At 41.4% G+C, this 17,223-nt stretch overlaps 1 protein-coding gene across 3 annotated transcripts in view; it reads right to left on the bottom strand.

The window, feature by feature from the left end:
* RALGPS1 (Ral GEF with PH domain and SH3 binding motif 1) overlaps positions 1-17,223 on the bottom strand; it is a 355,807-nt gene that overhangs the window by 281,203 nt on the left and 57,381 nt on the right. For all 3 annotated transcript variants that reach the window (XM_030535186.1, XM_030535187.1, XM_030535188.1), the window contains 2 exons: positions 12,482-12,589; positions 7,735-7,785 (listed from right to left, as the gene is read on the bottom strand). In XM_030535186.1, the coding sequence (XP_030391046.1) occupies positions 7,735-7,785; positions 12,482-12,589 (159 nt within the window). The remainder of the gene's footprint in view (positions 1-7,734; positions 7,786-12,481; positions 12,590-17,223) is intronic.

The raw sequence follows: 17,223 nt of genomic DNA, 5'->3' as shown, positions 1-17,223 counted from the left end.
CAATATATGTTCCATTCTATGCATCCGAAGAAGTGGGCTGTAGCCCACGAAAGCTTACGTTCAAATACATTTGTTAGTCTCTAAGGTGCCACAAGTACTCCTGTTCTTTTTGTGGCACCTTAGAGACTAACAAATTCATTTCCGCATAAGCTTTCATGGGCTACAGCTCACTTCTTCGGATGCATACAATGGAACACACAGAAAGAAGATATTTATACTGTGACAGACTCAGGCCAGTGGGGTGCAGGACCAGTATATTTTGCCCTGGTAGAGGGCAAATATACTGGTCACTGGGTGAGTAGTTTTCTGTTCCCTGAGTGACCAGAGCAGGGTCTGCACTAGAGTAGTCAGGAACTTGCTAAAACCAATTAAGTCAGACAGGCTGATTAGAACATCTGCAGCCAATCAACGCAGGCTAATCAGGGCACCTGGGTTTTAAAAGGAGCTCTCTCCAGTCAGATGGGGAGGAGCCAGAGGAGAGGAAGTTTGTGTGAGGACTTGGGAGCAAGAGACACAGGGAGCTGAGACTGAAGGTGTGCTGCTGGAGGACTAAGGAGTACAAGTGTTATCAGACACCAGGAGGAAGGTCCTGTGGTGAGGATAAAAGAAGGTGTTTGGAGGAGGCCTTGGGGAAGTAGCCCAGGGAGGTGTAGCTGTTACACAGCTGTTACAAGAGGCACTACAGACAGCTGCAAATCCATAGGGCCCTGGGCTGGAACCCGGAGTAGAGGGCGGGCCCAGGTTCCCCCCAAACCTCCCAACTCCTGATCAGACACAGGAGGAGTTGATCCAGACTGTGGGGGAGATCACGGAGGTGAGCAAATCTGCCAATAAGCGCAAGACCCACCAAGGTAGAGGAGGAACTTTGTCACAATACATACAGAGAACATGAAAAGGTGGAAGTAGCCATGCCAACTGTAAGAGGCCAATTGAGATGAGCTATCATCAGCAGGAGAAAAAAAAACCTTTGAAGTGATAATCGAGATGACTCATCGAAGGTGTGAGGAGAACTTAACATGGGGAAATAGATTCAGTTAGTGTAATGACCCAGTCTTTGTTTAAACCTAAGTTAATTCTATCTAATTTGCATATTAATTCGAGTTCAGCAGTCTCTCTTTGGAGTCTGTTTTTGAAGGTTTTTTGTTGCAGAATTGCCACCTTCAAGTCTGTCACTGAGTGGTTAGAGAGGTTGAAGTGTTCTCCCACTGGTTTTTGAATGTTATGATTCCTGATGTCAGATGTGTGTCCATTTATTCTTTTGCATAGAGACTCTGGTTTGGCCAATGTACATGGCAGAGGGGCATTGCTGGCACATATCACGTTGGTAGATGTGCAGGCCATGCCCATGAGGTTTACTTTTCTGTGTTGTCTTGGAGAAATTTAATTCCTGGGTCAGGTAATGAAAAGAGAAACGGGACTGGCTGCAGTGGCTCACAATTTGGATGATATCTTGTACACTGTGCTGAAGGGATTTGGACATTACTGTTACCTTCTCAATTTCTTTCAGGCTGCGACAGAGACTGAATACTTTGCTCGCCCTTGAAAAAGCAGAGGGGCCAGACCTGATCTATTTGTGCACTGACTCTGACACTGTGGTGGGTGAGCTGTGCTTACCAATGTATAAAATAATGTGCCTGAAGGAAGGAGTTACTGATGGGGGTAATAGCTACAGAGAAGGTGACCTTGTGGCAACTTCAGAATCTTTTAGGCCTTTGGGCATTGTGTGCAGGGTTGTGGCACTCAGGTGATCCTTCTGTTGATGGCTCTATAATGTGTTAGCTGGAATCATGCTCTCATACTATGTCTGCATTACAGCAGAAATTAGGAAGGAACAAGACTCGAGTACCTTTTTGGAAAAATGTAATGGCATTTCACTATGGGGCTCAAATTGGCTCCTTTGCACTGAGATCCTTTTGCATTCAGATGCATCTTATTACTATTTATTCTGTTATTACATTACTACCTCAGGACTAACCAATATGCAGCTCCATTGTGCAAGGCACTGTACAAATACAATAATATAAGCCTGCCTTAGCCCCGCTGCGCACTACTACCACCCCGGAGTGACTTGAGGTAAGCAGCGCCGGGCCAGACCGCACCCCTCCTGCACACCACACCCTTGTCCTAATCCCCCTCCTGTACCCCACACCCCTCCTGCACCCCAACCCCTTGCTCTGAGCCCCTTCCTTCACACCTCCCCCCCTCCAACCCCCTGTCCCAGCCCTACATTCATGGCCCTGCATACAATTTCCCCACCGAGATGCAGCCCTCAGGCCAAAAAGTTTGCCCACCCCTGATTTAGCACTAAAGAGCATACAATCTAAATAAACAAAAGAGGAAAAGAATAGGAAAAGAGTATAACGCAAAAGCACAGTAATCAGTGTAACGGCCAGTAAATATCATGTTGGTGCCTTGAGTTTTTTGTATGTTTTCATTCTTTGGATGGAGTTTTATTAGGAGGTAATAAACTAAACAGAAGAACAAAGGAATGGGGGGAAAGAGAGCAGGGAGGAAGAGGAAGGAGGCAGGCATGAGACAGAGGAGAAATGAAGTGAGGAGATTAAGTGTATGTCTACACTGCAATTAAAGACTCATGGCTGGCCCATGTCAGCTGACTCAGGCTCATGGGTCTCAGGCTATGGAGCTATACAACTCCAGTGTAGACATTCCAGCTCGGGCTGGAGCCTGAGACCCTCCCCCCTTGCAGGAAGCACTCTGCCTATTGTAGGACCTATGTCCGAACAGATCTGGCTCCTCATGACCAGCTAGCTTGGTTGGCAGAACAGACTGCAATAACAGACCAGGACTTTACACTCCTGTTCATGTCCCTTTTCTTTATTTTTCAGTGTCTATTCTCATTGTGTAGCTTTTCTTCTAGCTTCAGGTGCTAGACTAAATTCATGTAAACAGTAGATCAGACCACAGCATTGTCCACTAGGCTCACAACTGAGCAGCAACACATGTCTGTGGAGAAAAGATGGCCTTCTCTCAGGCTAGAGTACTACTTTGATGGTTCAGTGGGCAGGGCACATTGTGGGGCTTCCTAATGCCTGGACCAATGAGCTGTTGACACAGCATTCTATCTGAAATGTCCTCCTCATATAACTTTGAGACCATAATTTGCTTTACATCCATCTTATCCTCCAAATGAAGTGAGACTGGGCAGCCCTGATGCACCTGTTTCCCTCTACTTTGCTGCTGTGATCACTTGCTGCCCCATAGTGTTTGGAGTGGTGCTTATGCACCGGTTGTGGTTGACAGGGCCAGGAAGCATGTCAACAACTTTGCTGGTGTGTTGAAGACCAAACACTGAGGTAGAGATCATACAACTCTTCTGAACTCTTTTATCCAGGAAGTATGCACCTATGGAATGTTGTAACAATGGTATTGTGAACAGGAGCAAGAAATGGTTGAGAGATATGCATGTTGGATATACCAATTAAGCAGCATCTACGAGGATAGGTCCTGGTAATAGATGCACCAAAATCTTTTTTCAGAAGCATAATTATTTAGGATTGCTGTCTCAAACCTCCAAGGGAGAAGGTTTGGTGTGAAGCCCTTTTCCTTGTGAATCAAGCAGCAAACACAGCTTTCTTAGGAAAAGGGGCTAGATTTACTGGGAAGTTGAGCAATCTTAAAAGGCATAGCACTTTTTAAAGCAGTAAGCTGTTCTATTTGCAGGCCAGGATAGGTCTTGAATATGACAAACTGTTAAGAGGATTCAGGACTGAACTTCAGGGTGACACCTGTGCTAGTCTCAAATCTCACTGTTCAGATAATCTGCCTGCAGAGTTTTATCTTTAGCTAGGTACAGAGCCACCTGGTATATATATGAAAGCACATACCACAAAGTGTTCAGGAAAGAAATCTGCCATGTTTTTTTAGTTAATACATTGCTGATGTGTTATCTGTCAACCTGGTCCTACTCACTTCCTGGTCATTCCAGAGACCACGAACTTCTAGTTCTTAGAAGTGTATTCCCTAGCCCACACTGGAAGCATCTGTGATGTCAGCCAAAGGAGCTTTTGGACTCGAGGACTCCATACATGAGATTCCAGAGATAATCAACTGAGCTGTGTTAAGGTATCTGTGGGGCAGCTAACATATTCAAGCTGTCCATGTTTGGAATGTGATTTTTGGGACACTCAATGTTGTAGAGGCCTCGTATAGACAAGTATGGGGGTCTCATCCATGGAGAAGCCCATCATTCTGAGACAGATGTGTTGTCTGATATGGAAGGTAGACAAGGACTGTAATAGGTTCAGGTATATTGTCTTGGCAACAGAAGTCTGAGGCTAAGAAGACAGAAGCATTCGACTGTCTCCTCAAGGGCTATGCAGAGCAAAGCATGGTGCTAAAAGCTCGATCTACAGAGAAGTAGCGGGGCTGGAAAGGCTGTTCACTACCCTTAACAGAACACCCAAAGAGTGAAAGCTCAGCACACACTGCACTGTTGTAGTGAATGTGCCTCCCCAATGAGGCATCTAATATGATATGCCTTCCCAAAGAGGCAGACTGAGTTGGAGAAAATAAATTGGCATAAGAGGATTCAAAAGCTTTTATTACACTTTTTCCCAGATATGGCTTTGGCACCAAGCAAGTCTCAAGGGCTCAGAGTACACTTGGCACACTAATTTTTAGGAAAAAACTCTCCTGTAAAATATGATCAAACCTAACATATTGAGAAACTATAGTCAAGGATTTTTTATTTATTTATTTATTTTAAGATTTAAAAGTATTCAAAAAATGGTATCTAGACGCAGGCCCAAGACAACAGTAAAGTTCCTATGCTCTCTGCCATGGAGAAGGAACTATGGCTATTAGGTAATTCCTTTATGTAATGTTGAGTGTTGAATGTTTAGTATCACAAAATGACACTTGTGCAGTCCCAATGGACATTGCTTTCCAAAAGATTCCAGAAGCACAGGCACAAGGGTGGGGAAGAAGTCTGCTTTACAACAGTTTATGGATTCTGATAATGGATCCTCGGTGTCACTCCTTTTTGATCCTGAATTTTTTATTCATTGTTTTAAAGTCAAGAGTTTTTCTGAAACAAATATCTTACAAAATATCTTCGTTGATTTAAAATCCTTTTGTTCTCAAAATAATATTTCATGCCGGAAGGATGTGCCCCTGATCTTTGATAAGACAGTTTTGAGGTTTGTTTGCCTGTTGACCAGAATGGTCCTTAGATACATGATTTATATTTGCAGTACATTTAAACAGGCTAAGGTCTTCTGTATACTTCCATGTGTGGGAATGGACCTTAGCCTGTTTAAATGTACTGCAAATATAAATCATGTATCTAAGGACCATTCTGGTCAACAGGCAAACAAACCTCAAAACTGTCTTATCAAAGACCAGGGGCACATCCTTCCGGCATGAAATATTATTTTGAGAACAAAAGGATTTTAAATCAACGAAGATATTTTGTAAGATATTTGTTTCAGAAAAACTCTTGACTTTAAAACAATGAATAAAAAATTCAGGATCAAAAAGGAGTGACACCGAGGATCCATTATCAGAATCCATAAACTGTTGTAAAGCAGACTTCTTCCCCACCCTTTTAGGAAGAAAAGCCTCAAATTCAAACTCCTACAATATTCTTATTAAAAGTAACTTTTTATAAGGAATCTAAAGTCTTCACTCCTCAAATGTTAAGGACAACATTTATGGTTGGCAAATTTCATAGAAAGCCTTCCTTAACATCTAAATTTACATTCCTGCTTAATGGTGAAAACCTTTTTTTTTATTCTTTAAATGCTTAAAATAGTTCACAACTACAAATCCCTGTCAGTTCTTTCCCTACTTCCACAGGCTGCTCCTCTGATTGTTCTTGCAAGCACAGGCACTGACTTTGCTGGGGGTGGGGGGCTCAATCCTCAGCCCGTCCACTCCCCCGCCCCCCAAGTCCCCACCCTTAACCTGCCTCTTCTCCCCCACCCCACTTCCTCCACCTTTACTCCACACACCATGTCCTCACTCCTCCCCCAGCCTTCTGCCTGTAGCAATCAGCTGGTTTGCGGTGTTCAGGAGGCTGGAGGGAGGAGAGAAGACATGGTGCACAGCCTCCCTCCTCTGCCTCCTGAACGCTGCAAACGAGCTGACTACTGCAGGCAGGAGGCAGGGGAGGCTTTGCGCTGCATCCTTGCTCTTCCCCCCTCAGCCTCCTGAATGCTGCAGGACAGCTGATTGCCGTGGGTAGGGAGCAGGGGGAAGACGCTGATCAGCTGGGTCCGCCAGCAGGCAGGAGGCGCTGGGTTGTGGGGGTACGGAGCTGATAGAGGGGCTGCCAGCTGTGGACAAAGCAGGTGGCCAAACAATGTTATGGGGAGCATTGTACAACTTTAAACGAGCATGTTCCGTAATGGAGCAGGGACATAACATCGTAACAACGTTAAGCAGGAGGACATTAAATGAGGAGTTACTGTACCTTAGCAATAGCTTCAACAAATCATTAATAAAAAATACATAGAAAAGATTGCAGCATGCAGTACAAACAAGTCTGATCTAATTTCTTTAGCAATCAAATTATACTTCATTGTGTACACTAACTTGCTTTAGTAGCTGTCTGGTATGAGCAGGAAAAGAAAAAGGAATATCTTCTATACTCATTTTCATCAGTGTGATGCCACCAGGACAGATTGATGAGATCTAAGTATCAATTTCCCCCATAGACAGAACTGTAGAAAAAGAGCAGTCCTGCGGTTGAGTCAATATTACCAAAACAGCATATAGAACCTCTCTTTTCCCCAGCAAGGAGGAGTGGGCTGAGAATGAATTTCAGAAGACTCAGTTAGAGAAACAGTGGCTTCTGCTTCAATGAGGACTTATGAAGGAAAAGCTGGGCCCAATACTGGCCTTGTATACTGCAGAGAAGTTAGACCCCAATCTGTGTGGACAAGAGCTCTGGAGCAACACCTTGTTGACTGAGAAGTCCTTGAAGGCAGAGGCCAATGTGTCTCCAAACTGCCTGTAACACTTAAATGAAAAAGCTATCAGCTATATAGGAAAATTCACACAACACACAATCCCTGTAGAATGAGACTCAGAGCATATTATATAAAGCATCTACGCTTCTAATATTCTAAGATTGCTCGTGCTGGCAGTTGAGACAAATGCCGTACAGCTTCTTAAAAGCAACAAAATAAAAGAATTTAGTATCAGATTTTCATATTCTCAATAAAAGCTGATGGGTGCTGAGCACTTCTGAAAATCTGTCTCAAAGTTTTGCGAGTTACAAAAATTATACTATACCATCTTAAACACACAATATGCTTCAGAGATAATGTTTTTAAACACACAGAATTTGGGTCAAACACTGACAATGATTGCTTAAACATAATAATTTTCACTTTTTTGTTAATTTTCCATACAAATGGTCATTTTTTAGAAGGAAAGTTTCTCTTTTAAAGTATATATTTTGGGGAGATAAGCAAGCACTGTTTTTATAACTCAGCACATTTCCTATGGTAGTTCTACAACACCCCAATGCCCCATTTCTAGCTCAAGATGTCTCCAAGAAAAAGGTGCCAGCTGGACCAATCACATGGTTACTTTGCATATCTGCATGAGGATCTTCATCTGTGAGCTAAAACAAAACTGAAGTGAAAGTGTACAGATAAAAATGCCTTCTAGTCTCTCTCGTCCACTTTGTATGTTTATACTTGAAGAGTCCATCTATTGTGCAGTGTTTATATAAATTTATGATAGTGAAAATAAGAAAAAACATACCTCTGGCTGTATAGCTTTAAATACTGGCATATCCATTAATGTAATCTGGCTCTGCAACAAAAAATGTTAAAAATCATGTAATATGAAAATAAAACAAGTACACATTTACAGCTGCTTTTACTAAGTATGGCTTTTCAGGAGTCTTGGCTTGTGCGCCAATATTTTCTCAATGAGATTCACCTCTTAATCAGGATTTTCTTCAGTTCTCCACTTGTGCTGCGCCACCAGCAGCAGAGGCAGCCATCTGAGTATCAGCATGTTACTGCACTGTCATACTTTATAACAGAAAGTTTTGCCTGCAAATGGTTCATTTGCATATTTTAATTATCACTATCCAAGTATAATGTACCAGTAAGTGGTTTGGCCATACAGCCCTGGACTACCAGCTTTGTTAGTACTTAAACTTTGGGGGTTTGCCTTTAAGGTGTCTGTTCTGGCATGTGCATGCCTGAGTGACATGACAACATTACTCAGCTACAGTGTGGTCAAGAAGCCAGTGGACAAACACAGGACTGGCTGCCAATAAGCTGCATAACAGGGGCTTCAAAATCTGGTTTGTGTAGAGCGTGACATGTTGCACTCCATATGTTTTATGGAAATATGCTAATGAGTGTGAATATAATGTAACTGGAATATGCTTCATGTAAAAGGTCTCTAATAACGTATCATCACAAAGCTTATAATCTACTGAGTGTGTTCATTCTATTTGTATGTTATGTGACAGACCCAGACCAGTGGGGTACAGGAGTCTGGTAGAGGGCAAATATACTGATCACTGGATGAGTAGTTTTCTGTTCCCTGAGTGACCAGAGCAGGGGCTGCATAGAGTAATCAGCAACCTGCTAGAACCAGTTAAGGCAGACAGGCTGATTAGATCACCTGCAGCCAATCAAGGCAGGCTAATCAAGGCACCTGGGTTTAAAAAGGAGCTCACTCCAGTCAGGTGGGGAGGAGCCAGAGAAGAGGAAGTGTGTGTGAGGAGCTGAGAGCAAGAGGCACAACGAGCTGAGAGTGAGAGGGTGTGCTGCTGGAGGACTCAGGAGTGCAAGCGTTATCAGGCACCAGGAGGAAGGTCCTGTGGTGAGGATAAAGAAGGTGTTTTTGGAGGAGGCTATGGGGAAGAAGCCCAGGGAGTTGTAGCTGTCATGCAGCTGTTACAAGAGGCACTATAGACAGCTGCAATTCACAGGGCCCTGGGCTGGAACCCGGAGTAGATGGCAGGCCCGGGTTCCCCCCAACCCTCACAACTCCTGATCAGACACAGGAGGAGTTGATCCAGACTGTGGGAAAGATCACTGAGATGAGCAAATCTGCCAATAAGTGCAGGACCCACCAAGGTAGAGGAGGAACTTTGTCACAATATGTATCATTCTTGTATCTAAAACTAGACATATGAAGTATAACTCTGAAGTCCTATTGTAATTATGAGAAGTGTGGGCCATTAATGGTGGTTTACAATCTTGGTGGCTCCCATTGACTAGGACAATTGGTTGATAAATGGCTTTGTTTACTTGCAAGCCTTCGTGTGTTCAATGAATGGAGGCTTGGGGTCTCACAGGACATGTGACCGTGTCACCTAATACTGGAATTCACATTTAACCTGGTGCTTTTCCATTCATAAGGAGGGGTGGGGACCCAGAGAGACAAAAGATTCCCATCTTCTGCCAATGCTATAAAAGGGGGTGATACAGAACAAAGGAGGCTGCCAGTCATGAGAGCGCCCCGAGTTACCACTTAAGCTGAAACAAACAAGGACTGTACCAGGGGAAAGGATTGGGTCCAGACTAGGAAGGAGTCTAGTCTGTGAAAGAGGATTATTGGAACATCTCTGGGAGTGAGATTTTTATCTGTAAATCAGTTTCTTAATGTATTAGGTTTAGATTTACGTGTTTTGTTTTATTTGGCTTGGTAACTTACTTTGTTCTGTCTTATTACCTGGAAACACTTAAATCCTACTTTTTATACTTAATAAAATCACTTTTGTTTATTAATTAACCCACAGTAAGTGATTAATACCTGAGGGAGCAAACAGCTATGCATCTCTATCAGTGGTACAGAGGGTGGACAATTTATGCGATTACCCTGTATAAACCGTATGATTTACAAGTAAAGTACTGTATGTAGTGTAAATAACTGTCTCTTTCCTGCCATGTTCCACTATACAAGAAAAGCATAATCCCTTGTTCAAGAAAAAATGTGAAAATATGACAGTAAAATTCAGCAAGAGTTGGGCAAAACTGCCAGTTTTCTCTTTATGGAATTTTAGTACCCAAGCCAGATTATGTTGGCAAGAATTTACCAGTGTGACATTTTCTTAAAAACTTTTTATTTTTAAATCTTTCAACACAAAACACTCAACTTTAGGGAGTGACCTTGGACTGATTGTCCCCAATTTCCCTGGAAATTTAGTTGTAACAGACTAATTCCAGTCTCAACTGACTACTTATTGTGCCATGGACCTATTCTCTTCAGTACTTCCAATAATTAGACCAAGCCCATTAGAGGGGTACAAATTTGGCTTTACAAGACTTCCTGTGAAAAGTTCCTCAGCTGAATTCATATTCACTCAATCTATTCGAGATTCTCAGTGAAGGGAATGTTACATGATTTGTCAATGTAGTGGGAAAAATAAAATGAAATTTATCAGTAATTATCAATTAATTCCTGGTAAAATGAAATTAACTAGGTCCTCCTAGGAACCAGAACCAGATGCCATAACTTGCTGCCCCAAATAGAGGAGATCAGGATAATCAGTAATGAAACATCAGTAGGCACTAAAGAGGGCCTTTAGTGTGCCTTGACGAAGAGGGGTTTTTCAGTTTGATTTATTTCAGTTAGAGTTCTCATGCCCAGTACTTAAAAACAAATCCAAGTATTTATTTATTTATCTATATATATATATAGTGAAAAAGTTCCTCTTCTACCTTGGTGGGTCCTGCGCTTATTGGCAAATTTGCGCACCTCAGTGATCTTCCCCACAGTCTGGATCAACTTCTCTTGTGTCTGATCAGGAGTTGGGAGGTTTGAGGGGAACCCGGGCCTGCCGTCTACTCCGGGTTCCAGCCCAGGGCCCTGAGGATTGCACCAGTCTATAGTGTCTCTTGTAACAGCTGCAAGACAGCTACAACTCCATGGGCAACTTTCCCATGGCCTCCTCCAAACACCTTCTTTATCCTCACCACAGGACCTTCCTCCTGGCATCTGATAACGCTTGTAATCCATAGTCCTCCAGCAGCACAGCCTCTCACTCTCAGCTCGTTGTGCCTCTTGCTCTCAGCTCCTCTCACACACTTCCTCTCCTCTGACTCCCCCTTGCCTGCCTGGAGTGAGCTCCTTGATTGGCTGCAGGTTATCTAATCAGCCTGTCTGCCTTAATTGGTTCTAACAAGTTCCTGATTACTCTAGTGCAGCCCCTGCTCTGGTCACTCACGGAACAGAAAACTACTCATCCAGTGACCAGTATATTTGTCCTCTACCAGACTCCTGTACCTCACTGGTCTGGATCTGTCACAATAAAATAAATAAATAAATAAAAATAAAATTCTCCTTAGGCTGCACTGCAAGTGCTACAAAGGCAAATTTTACTTGACATGCTGAAATTTTTGTTCATGGCTACTGATTTTTTTCCATCTACTAATGGACCAATACCATTGTTAAGAATCCTTTTGTTCCTAAATCTTAAATTCCATCTTGTTGTCCTTACCTCTGCTAGCCACTGATCTCTCTTTGTGCCCTTTTGTTTCCTTTACCAATTTTCTACAGTTCCAAGGTTTGAATGTGTATACATTACTTTTAACTTGTTTTGAACTTTTATTATATTAACTGTGGAGACCAATCCTGTGGGCTATGCTCAGTTAAGTTTGGGTGAATGGAAGTTAAAGCATCAAGTCATTTTATAAGTGAACTAATGTAGCTTTGTCAAGTCAGAGTTTTTAATTTTAATGTATTATTATAATGACCTGTAGCCTACATCAAATGAACTGCAAGCTGGTCCAGGAAGAGACATTGTCAGCCAAGACTTGTTCGAAGATGACAGATCCACAAAAGTTATGACAACATTTGTTACAATGGTATGGAAGTCTTGTTTGTGGACATAAGTGGTGCCACATTTTATGTCCAAATATACTGTTCAAGTGCCTGGTACACTTGTACACTCTTTCAGCCACCTTCAGTACCCTGGGATCTCCTCTTCTTGCACTGAAGCAGTGACAATGTGTTACACATATAGTAGTTTAAAACAGAAGCCAAATAATATGAGAGAAAGAGTTGTACCTGGCATGAAAGCTCTGCTTTGAATCTGGTACTGAAAATTGGTGACTAGGGTATGAAAACTGACTCCCTCAACTTTCAAGAAATAACTGTTAACCCGAGAGACAATGCAAGAGATATCATGTTAAAAAATAAATCAGCGAGTAGGGCTGGGTCTGCATCTCCAAGCTTCCAAAGGGCTGTGGATATTTAGCAGTATTTTTAAAACCCACTTAGAAACAGCTAACATTTTGGAAAAAATCCAAACAGCTTTGTAATTAGTTTCAACAGAAAAACAAAGATGTTGAATCAGCTCAGTATTGAATGCTTCGTGTTGAGGCATGTATCTCAAAATTTATATGATCACAAACTTATCTTTGAGACTGCTGAAAGACTTGTTTAAAAGGTGTTATTTTGAAGGGAAAGAATAAAGTTTGATGCTATTTTTATACTGTTAGCTCTGAATATTATAAACATAAATTCAAACATTTTTACTTACTGCAAACTCCTCAGGAGTTACTTTCAATACATCAAATACAACCGCATCATAGCTTTTATTGGCATAGTCTGAACTCCTTCCTTCCAGAGAGTCAGAGCTGCTACTATCCTACAGAAAGTGAAAAATTAAAAGTCTTATGTGCAAAGTGGTGGATTTCATGTCAGACAAACAAAAATAAAAAAAAATAAAAGTCTGATATCACATTCATAGACATGAATAAAAATTTCTAATAAAAACTGACCAACATATAAAGAAAGAACTTCACACAGTGCATTGCAAATCTTTTCTGAAAATAGATGCGGCTCATGAATGTTAGTATTTACTATACCACAGACAAAATATATAGCTAGCTAATCAGAACAGGCTTTTCATTCAAAATCTAAAAAATACCAGGATGGTTTTTTCCAGTAAAATTTTAGTTGTATCAAATCTTAGAAGTTTCCATCTCTAACAAGGCTATTTTAAAAGTTTAGATTAGAAAGAAAAAAGGAAACTGGCTGGTATTGCTAAGCTCAAATGGAACAGCTTTGGCTCTTCTCTCCAGGTTTCTCCACACATCCAGACCATATCCAAATCTTGCTGCTTTTTTTCCACATAAATTACTTAAAATCTCAGACCCATCCAGTTCTGAGACAGCTAAAAGCAGCTCTAATGTTGGCTCATGCCCTGATCACCTCCTGTCTTCATTACTGCAATCTCATTCCCTCAGGACTGTGCAATTCTTACACTACCCCTACCCAGTCCATCCAAAATGCTGTCACAAAAATCATATTCCTTGCCCTGTTTGATCACAGTAGCCCCTTTCTGAATGCCTACATTGGCTCTGTGTCAGGGATAAGGCCCCTGCACCTGCTCAGTCTTCTGATAGCTTAGTGAGCATAGCTGGGCTGCATTAGGCAGACGAGTGGCTCTCAACCTTTCCAGACTACAGTACTCCTTTCAGGAATCTGATTTGCCTTGTGTGCCCCTCAAGTTTCACCTCACTTAAAACTACTTGCTTACAAAAATCAGACATAAAAATGCAAAAAAGTGTCAAAGCACGCTATAAGAACATAAGAACGGCCATACTGGGTCAAACCAATGGTCCATCTAGCTCTGTATCCTGTCTTCCAACAGTGGCCAATGCTAGGTGCTTCAGAGAGAATAAAACAGAAAAGGTAATCAAGCGATCCATCTCCTGTCGCCCATTCCCAGCTCCTGGCAAACAGAGAACACTTCAGAGCATGGTTTTGCATCCCTGCCCAGCCTGGCTAATAGCCATTGACGGACCTATCCTCCATGAACTTATCTAATTCTTTTTTTAACCCTGTTATAGTCTTAGCCTTCACAACATCCTCTGGCAAGGAGTTTGACAGTTTGACTGTGCATTGTGTGATGAAATTCCTCCTTCTGTTTGTTTTAAATATGCTGCCTATTATTTTCATTTGGTGACTCCTAGTTCTTGTGTTATTAGAAGGAGTAAATAACACTTCCTTATTTGCTTTTTCCACATTAGTCATGATTTTATAAACCTCTATCATATATCCCCTGCCTTAGTCATCTCTTTTCCAAGCTGAAAAGTTACTGTCTTATTAATCTCTCCTCATATGGAAGCTGTTCCATACCCCTAATCATTTTTGTTGCCCTCTTCTATACCTTTTCCAATTCCAATATATCTTTTTCTGACATGGAGTGTCATATCTGCACGCAGTATTCAAGATGTGAGCATACCACGGATTTATATAGAGGCAATATGATATTTTCTATCTTTTTATCTATCCCTTTCCTAATGATTCCCAACATTCTGTTCGCTGTTTTGACTGCTGCTGCACATTGAGTGGATGTTTTCTGAGAACTATCCACTGAAAAATTGCTTACTCTCTTATTTTTACCATATAATTATAAAATAAATTGATTGGAATATACATATTGTACTTACATTTCAGTGTATAATATATGGAGCAGTATAAACAAGTCATTGTATGAATTTTTAGCTTTTACTGACTTCACTAGTGCTTTTTATGTAGCCTGAAATAAAACTAGTCAAATATCTAGATGAGCTGATATACCCCCAGGAAGACCTCGGCATAACCCCTGGCTGAGAACCACTGAACTAGACCACATGATGGAATGCCCCATTTGATTGGCTAAGGAAGCTAGAGGGCTTGCCCTTAAGTCCAAAGCAGGTGGTTGTTGGCTGCTCAAAGCATTCACCCACAGATGCAATTGCTCCTGTGCTCACTTATTCCTAGTCTTACTCCTGCCTTGCTACCGTCCCGTTCCTGCCTTATTCCAGCTTTGGTCCCAGCCATGCCCCTGCCTTGCCTCACTCCAGGTAATCCGGCTCTGATTCTCAGCTCCAATTCTTAACTTCTGATTTTGGCTCCATCCTTGTCTCTGCCATCTGGCATTTGACCCTAAGTCTCTCGTCTGGCCTTTGACCACAGCTCCAACCACTAGATCTGACCCCAGCTCCAACCATCAGGCATGATCATCCACATCCCAGTCTCCAACATTCCCATTCGCGCACAACCTGCCAAACGTTGTCCTTGACTTCCTGGTCTGCCCAATTCTGTCTTGCAGCCCACATCTTGGAGCTTGTTTCTTCTTGCAATCCCCATCACTCCTCCCCTCATGAAAAAGGTTAATAAACAATAACAATAAAACTACACTAAAAATAGCTATTTTCTTCTCTGGGTTTTCTAACATATCTAATAATCTCAGTTTGTCTTACAGATAGTAAGATTTTTCAAGTGTTAAATTCCACATTTCTGCTGAATTGGGCTCCCTGTTCTGCAGACATATGAGAGAGACACCCTCCCCCAGAGATTATTTTGTAGCCTGGGGAAGGTAAATTGCCTTAGTTTACACAGGCAGAATATATTCTCAAAAATAGGTTTCATCATTAAAACATTATCATTTGCCAATTATAATTTGCTCAAACAGCAAGATAGAAGGGTTCCATATTTTGGTCACTGGTCATTGTATTTTGATTTCTTGTGCTGAACACTGTGAGGTTTGAAGATAGAGAAGTACAGATAGTAAGCCCTTTGGGGCAGGAACTGTTTTATGATTGTATCCTGTACATTGCTAAATGCTCTGTCAATGCTTAATTTAATATTAATAAATAACAATCATCATTGACATACTGGCAGCTCAAGATCCACAAATCTAGCAATATTTACATATTGACATTATTTAGGGAATGGTGTGAGTTAAAGGCTCTTTGGGGGACTACACTGAAACAATATGAGAACAATTTGTGTTAATGTGAGTAAACGCTACACTTTGAAAGAATTTAAAAGATATGAATTTGCTATAAAAGGAAATTGTAAACTCTGCCCAAATCTGAAGCACTGGAGATCTCGCAAGGTCTTAAAAAAACAAAAAAAAAACTTCTATTAATCTAATCTAGCAACTCTTGTGTATTCCCTGTCTAGCCCAAACAGGATCACTTGGATTAATCAACTTTTTTTTTTCCTGCCCAGTCTTGTGCAGTTTTAGTGGTTTCTCCCAAACTCAATCGCTTGGAAATATTATCTGGTTATACAATATATTTTTATTGATTCCTACTTACTTCAGCCTTTCCAAGATGGTAGTGTCTGGGAAAGCTGTGCAGAGTTACTGGAATTTACAGTATATTCAAGCCAGTAAGCAAACCCAAAGGTTAATAGCAGAACTTTGAGGTAAAATTTGGACAGTAACAAACCAGCTCATTTCAATAATCCTGCATCATTAGTTAAAAGGCTTGAAAAATAAAGTCACTGTATATTACACAAACTTGTAGTACAGACTAGTGACTAGCTGCCCTGTGGTTAAGATTTCCACCGTGCCCCAAAATTGCAGGACCATCTCTATTTTGATGCATTTGTTCGGCATCTCATATTCAGCAACAACAGTAAATCTGCAATGTCACTTTAGAAACCATTATGCTGTTCTGCTTGGAATATGGTCTTATGGTTAGGGCACTGTACTAGGACTGCTCCCTGTGTGGCAGCACGACATTGGATAAGTTATGTAAATTGTTCTATACTTCAGTTTCCCTGTCTGTACACTGGGAATACTACTACTTTATTTTACAGAGGCGTTTTGAAGATATATTTTCACTAATGCTCAAGGGCATGTTGGTACCAAGGTTAATCTCCCTATTGCAGACAGCTGATGTACGACTGGTCAGAGAATAGATGTTCATTTTAACTGCAGCCACCACCATTAACCAAAGTTTTTAATTGTGGCCTCAATTTCAGCCTCGTACTTAAGAGCTGTATCCAAATTGTAATCTATGTGTCATAGATCTCAATCAGATTCTTACTGAGCCTCACAAGGCCTTGTCTGTACTAGGTTAAAAAACTGACAATTCACCCCTGGTAAAACTATCAGCAGCAGCAGAAGTGGCAACATGGTGGTAAAAATACCAGAGTCCTGTCTATATTACTGCCTCCATCATTGCTACCACCCACAGATGGTGCATAGGTGGTGAATTATACTTTCAATTTTTTCAAGTGCAGATGAGGCCAAAGAATCTGACCAGCCTCTTTTCAGCCTAACAAGCCTGGATGAGAAAATGCACAGACGTTGTAACCCATCTCTATTTGGAGAAAAAAACGTTTTAAAAGATTTTTAAACCTACTTCACTCCCTTTTTGAAGATCTACTTTGTTTTAACGTTGCAGACCTAGTGGCATCAATAACCCAAATTTTAAAAAGTGACATCTCAGAATTCAAGCAAAGAAATGGCAATGAAAAATCTCTATTTCATAACCA

The sequence above is a fragment of the Gopherus evgoodei genome, chromosome 16, assembly GCF_007399415.2.
Source record: "Gopherus evgoodei ecotype Sinaloan lineage chromosome 16, rGopEvg1_v1.p, whole genome shotgun sequence".
Taxonomy (NCBI): Eukaryota; Metazoa; Chordata; order Testudines; family Testudinidae; genus Gopherus; species Gopherus evgoodei.
Note: the sequence above shows the minus strand (reverse complement) of the source record. Positions and strands in the feature narration are given on the sequence as shown.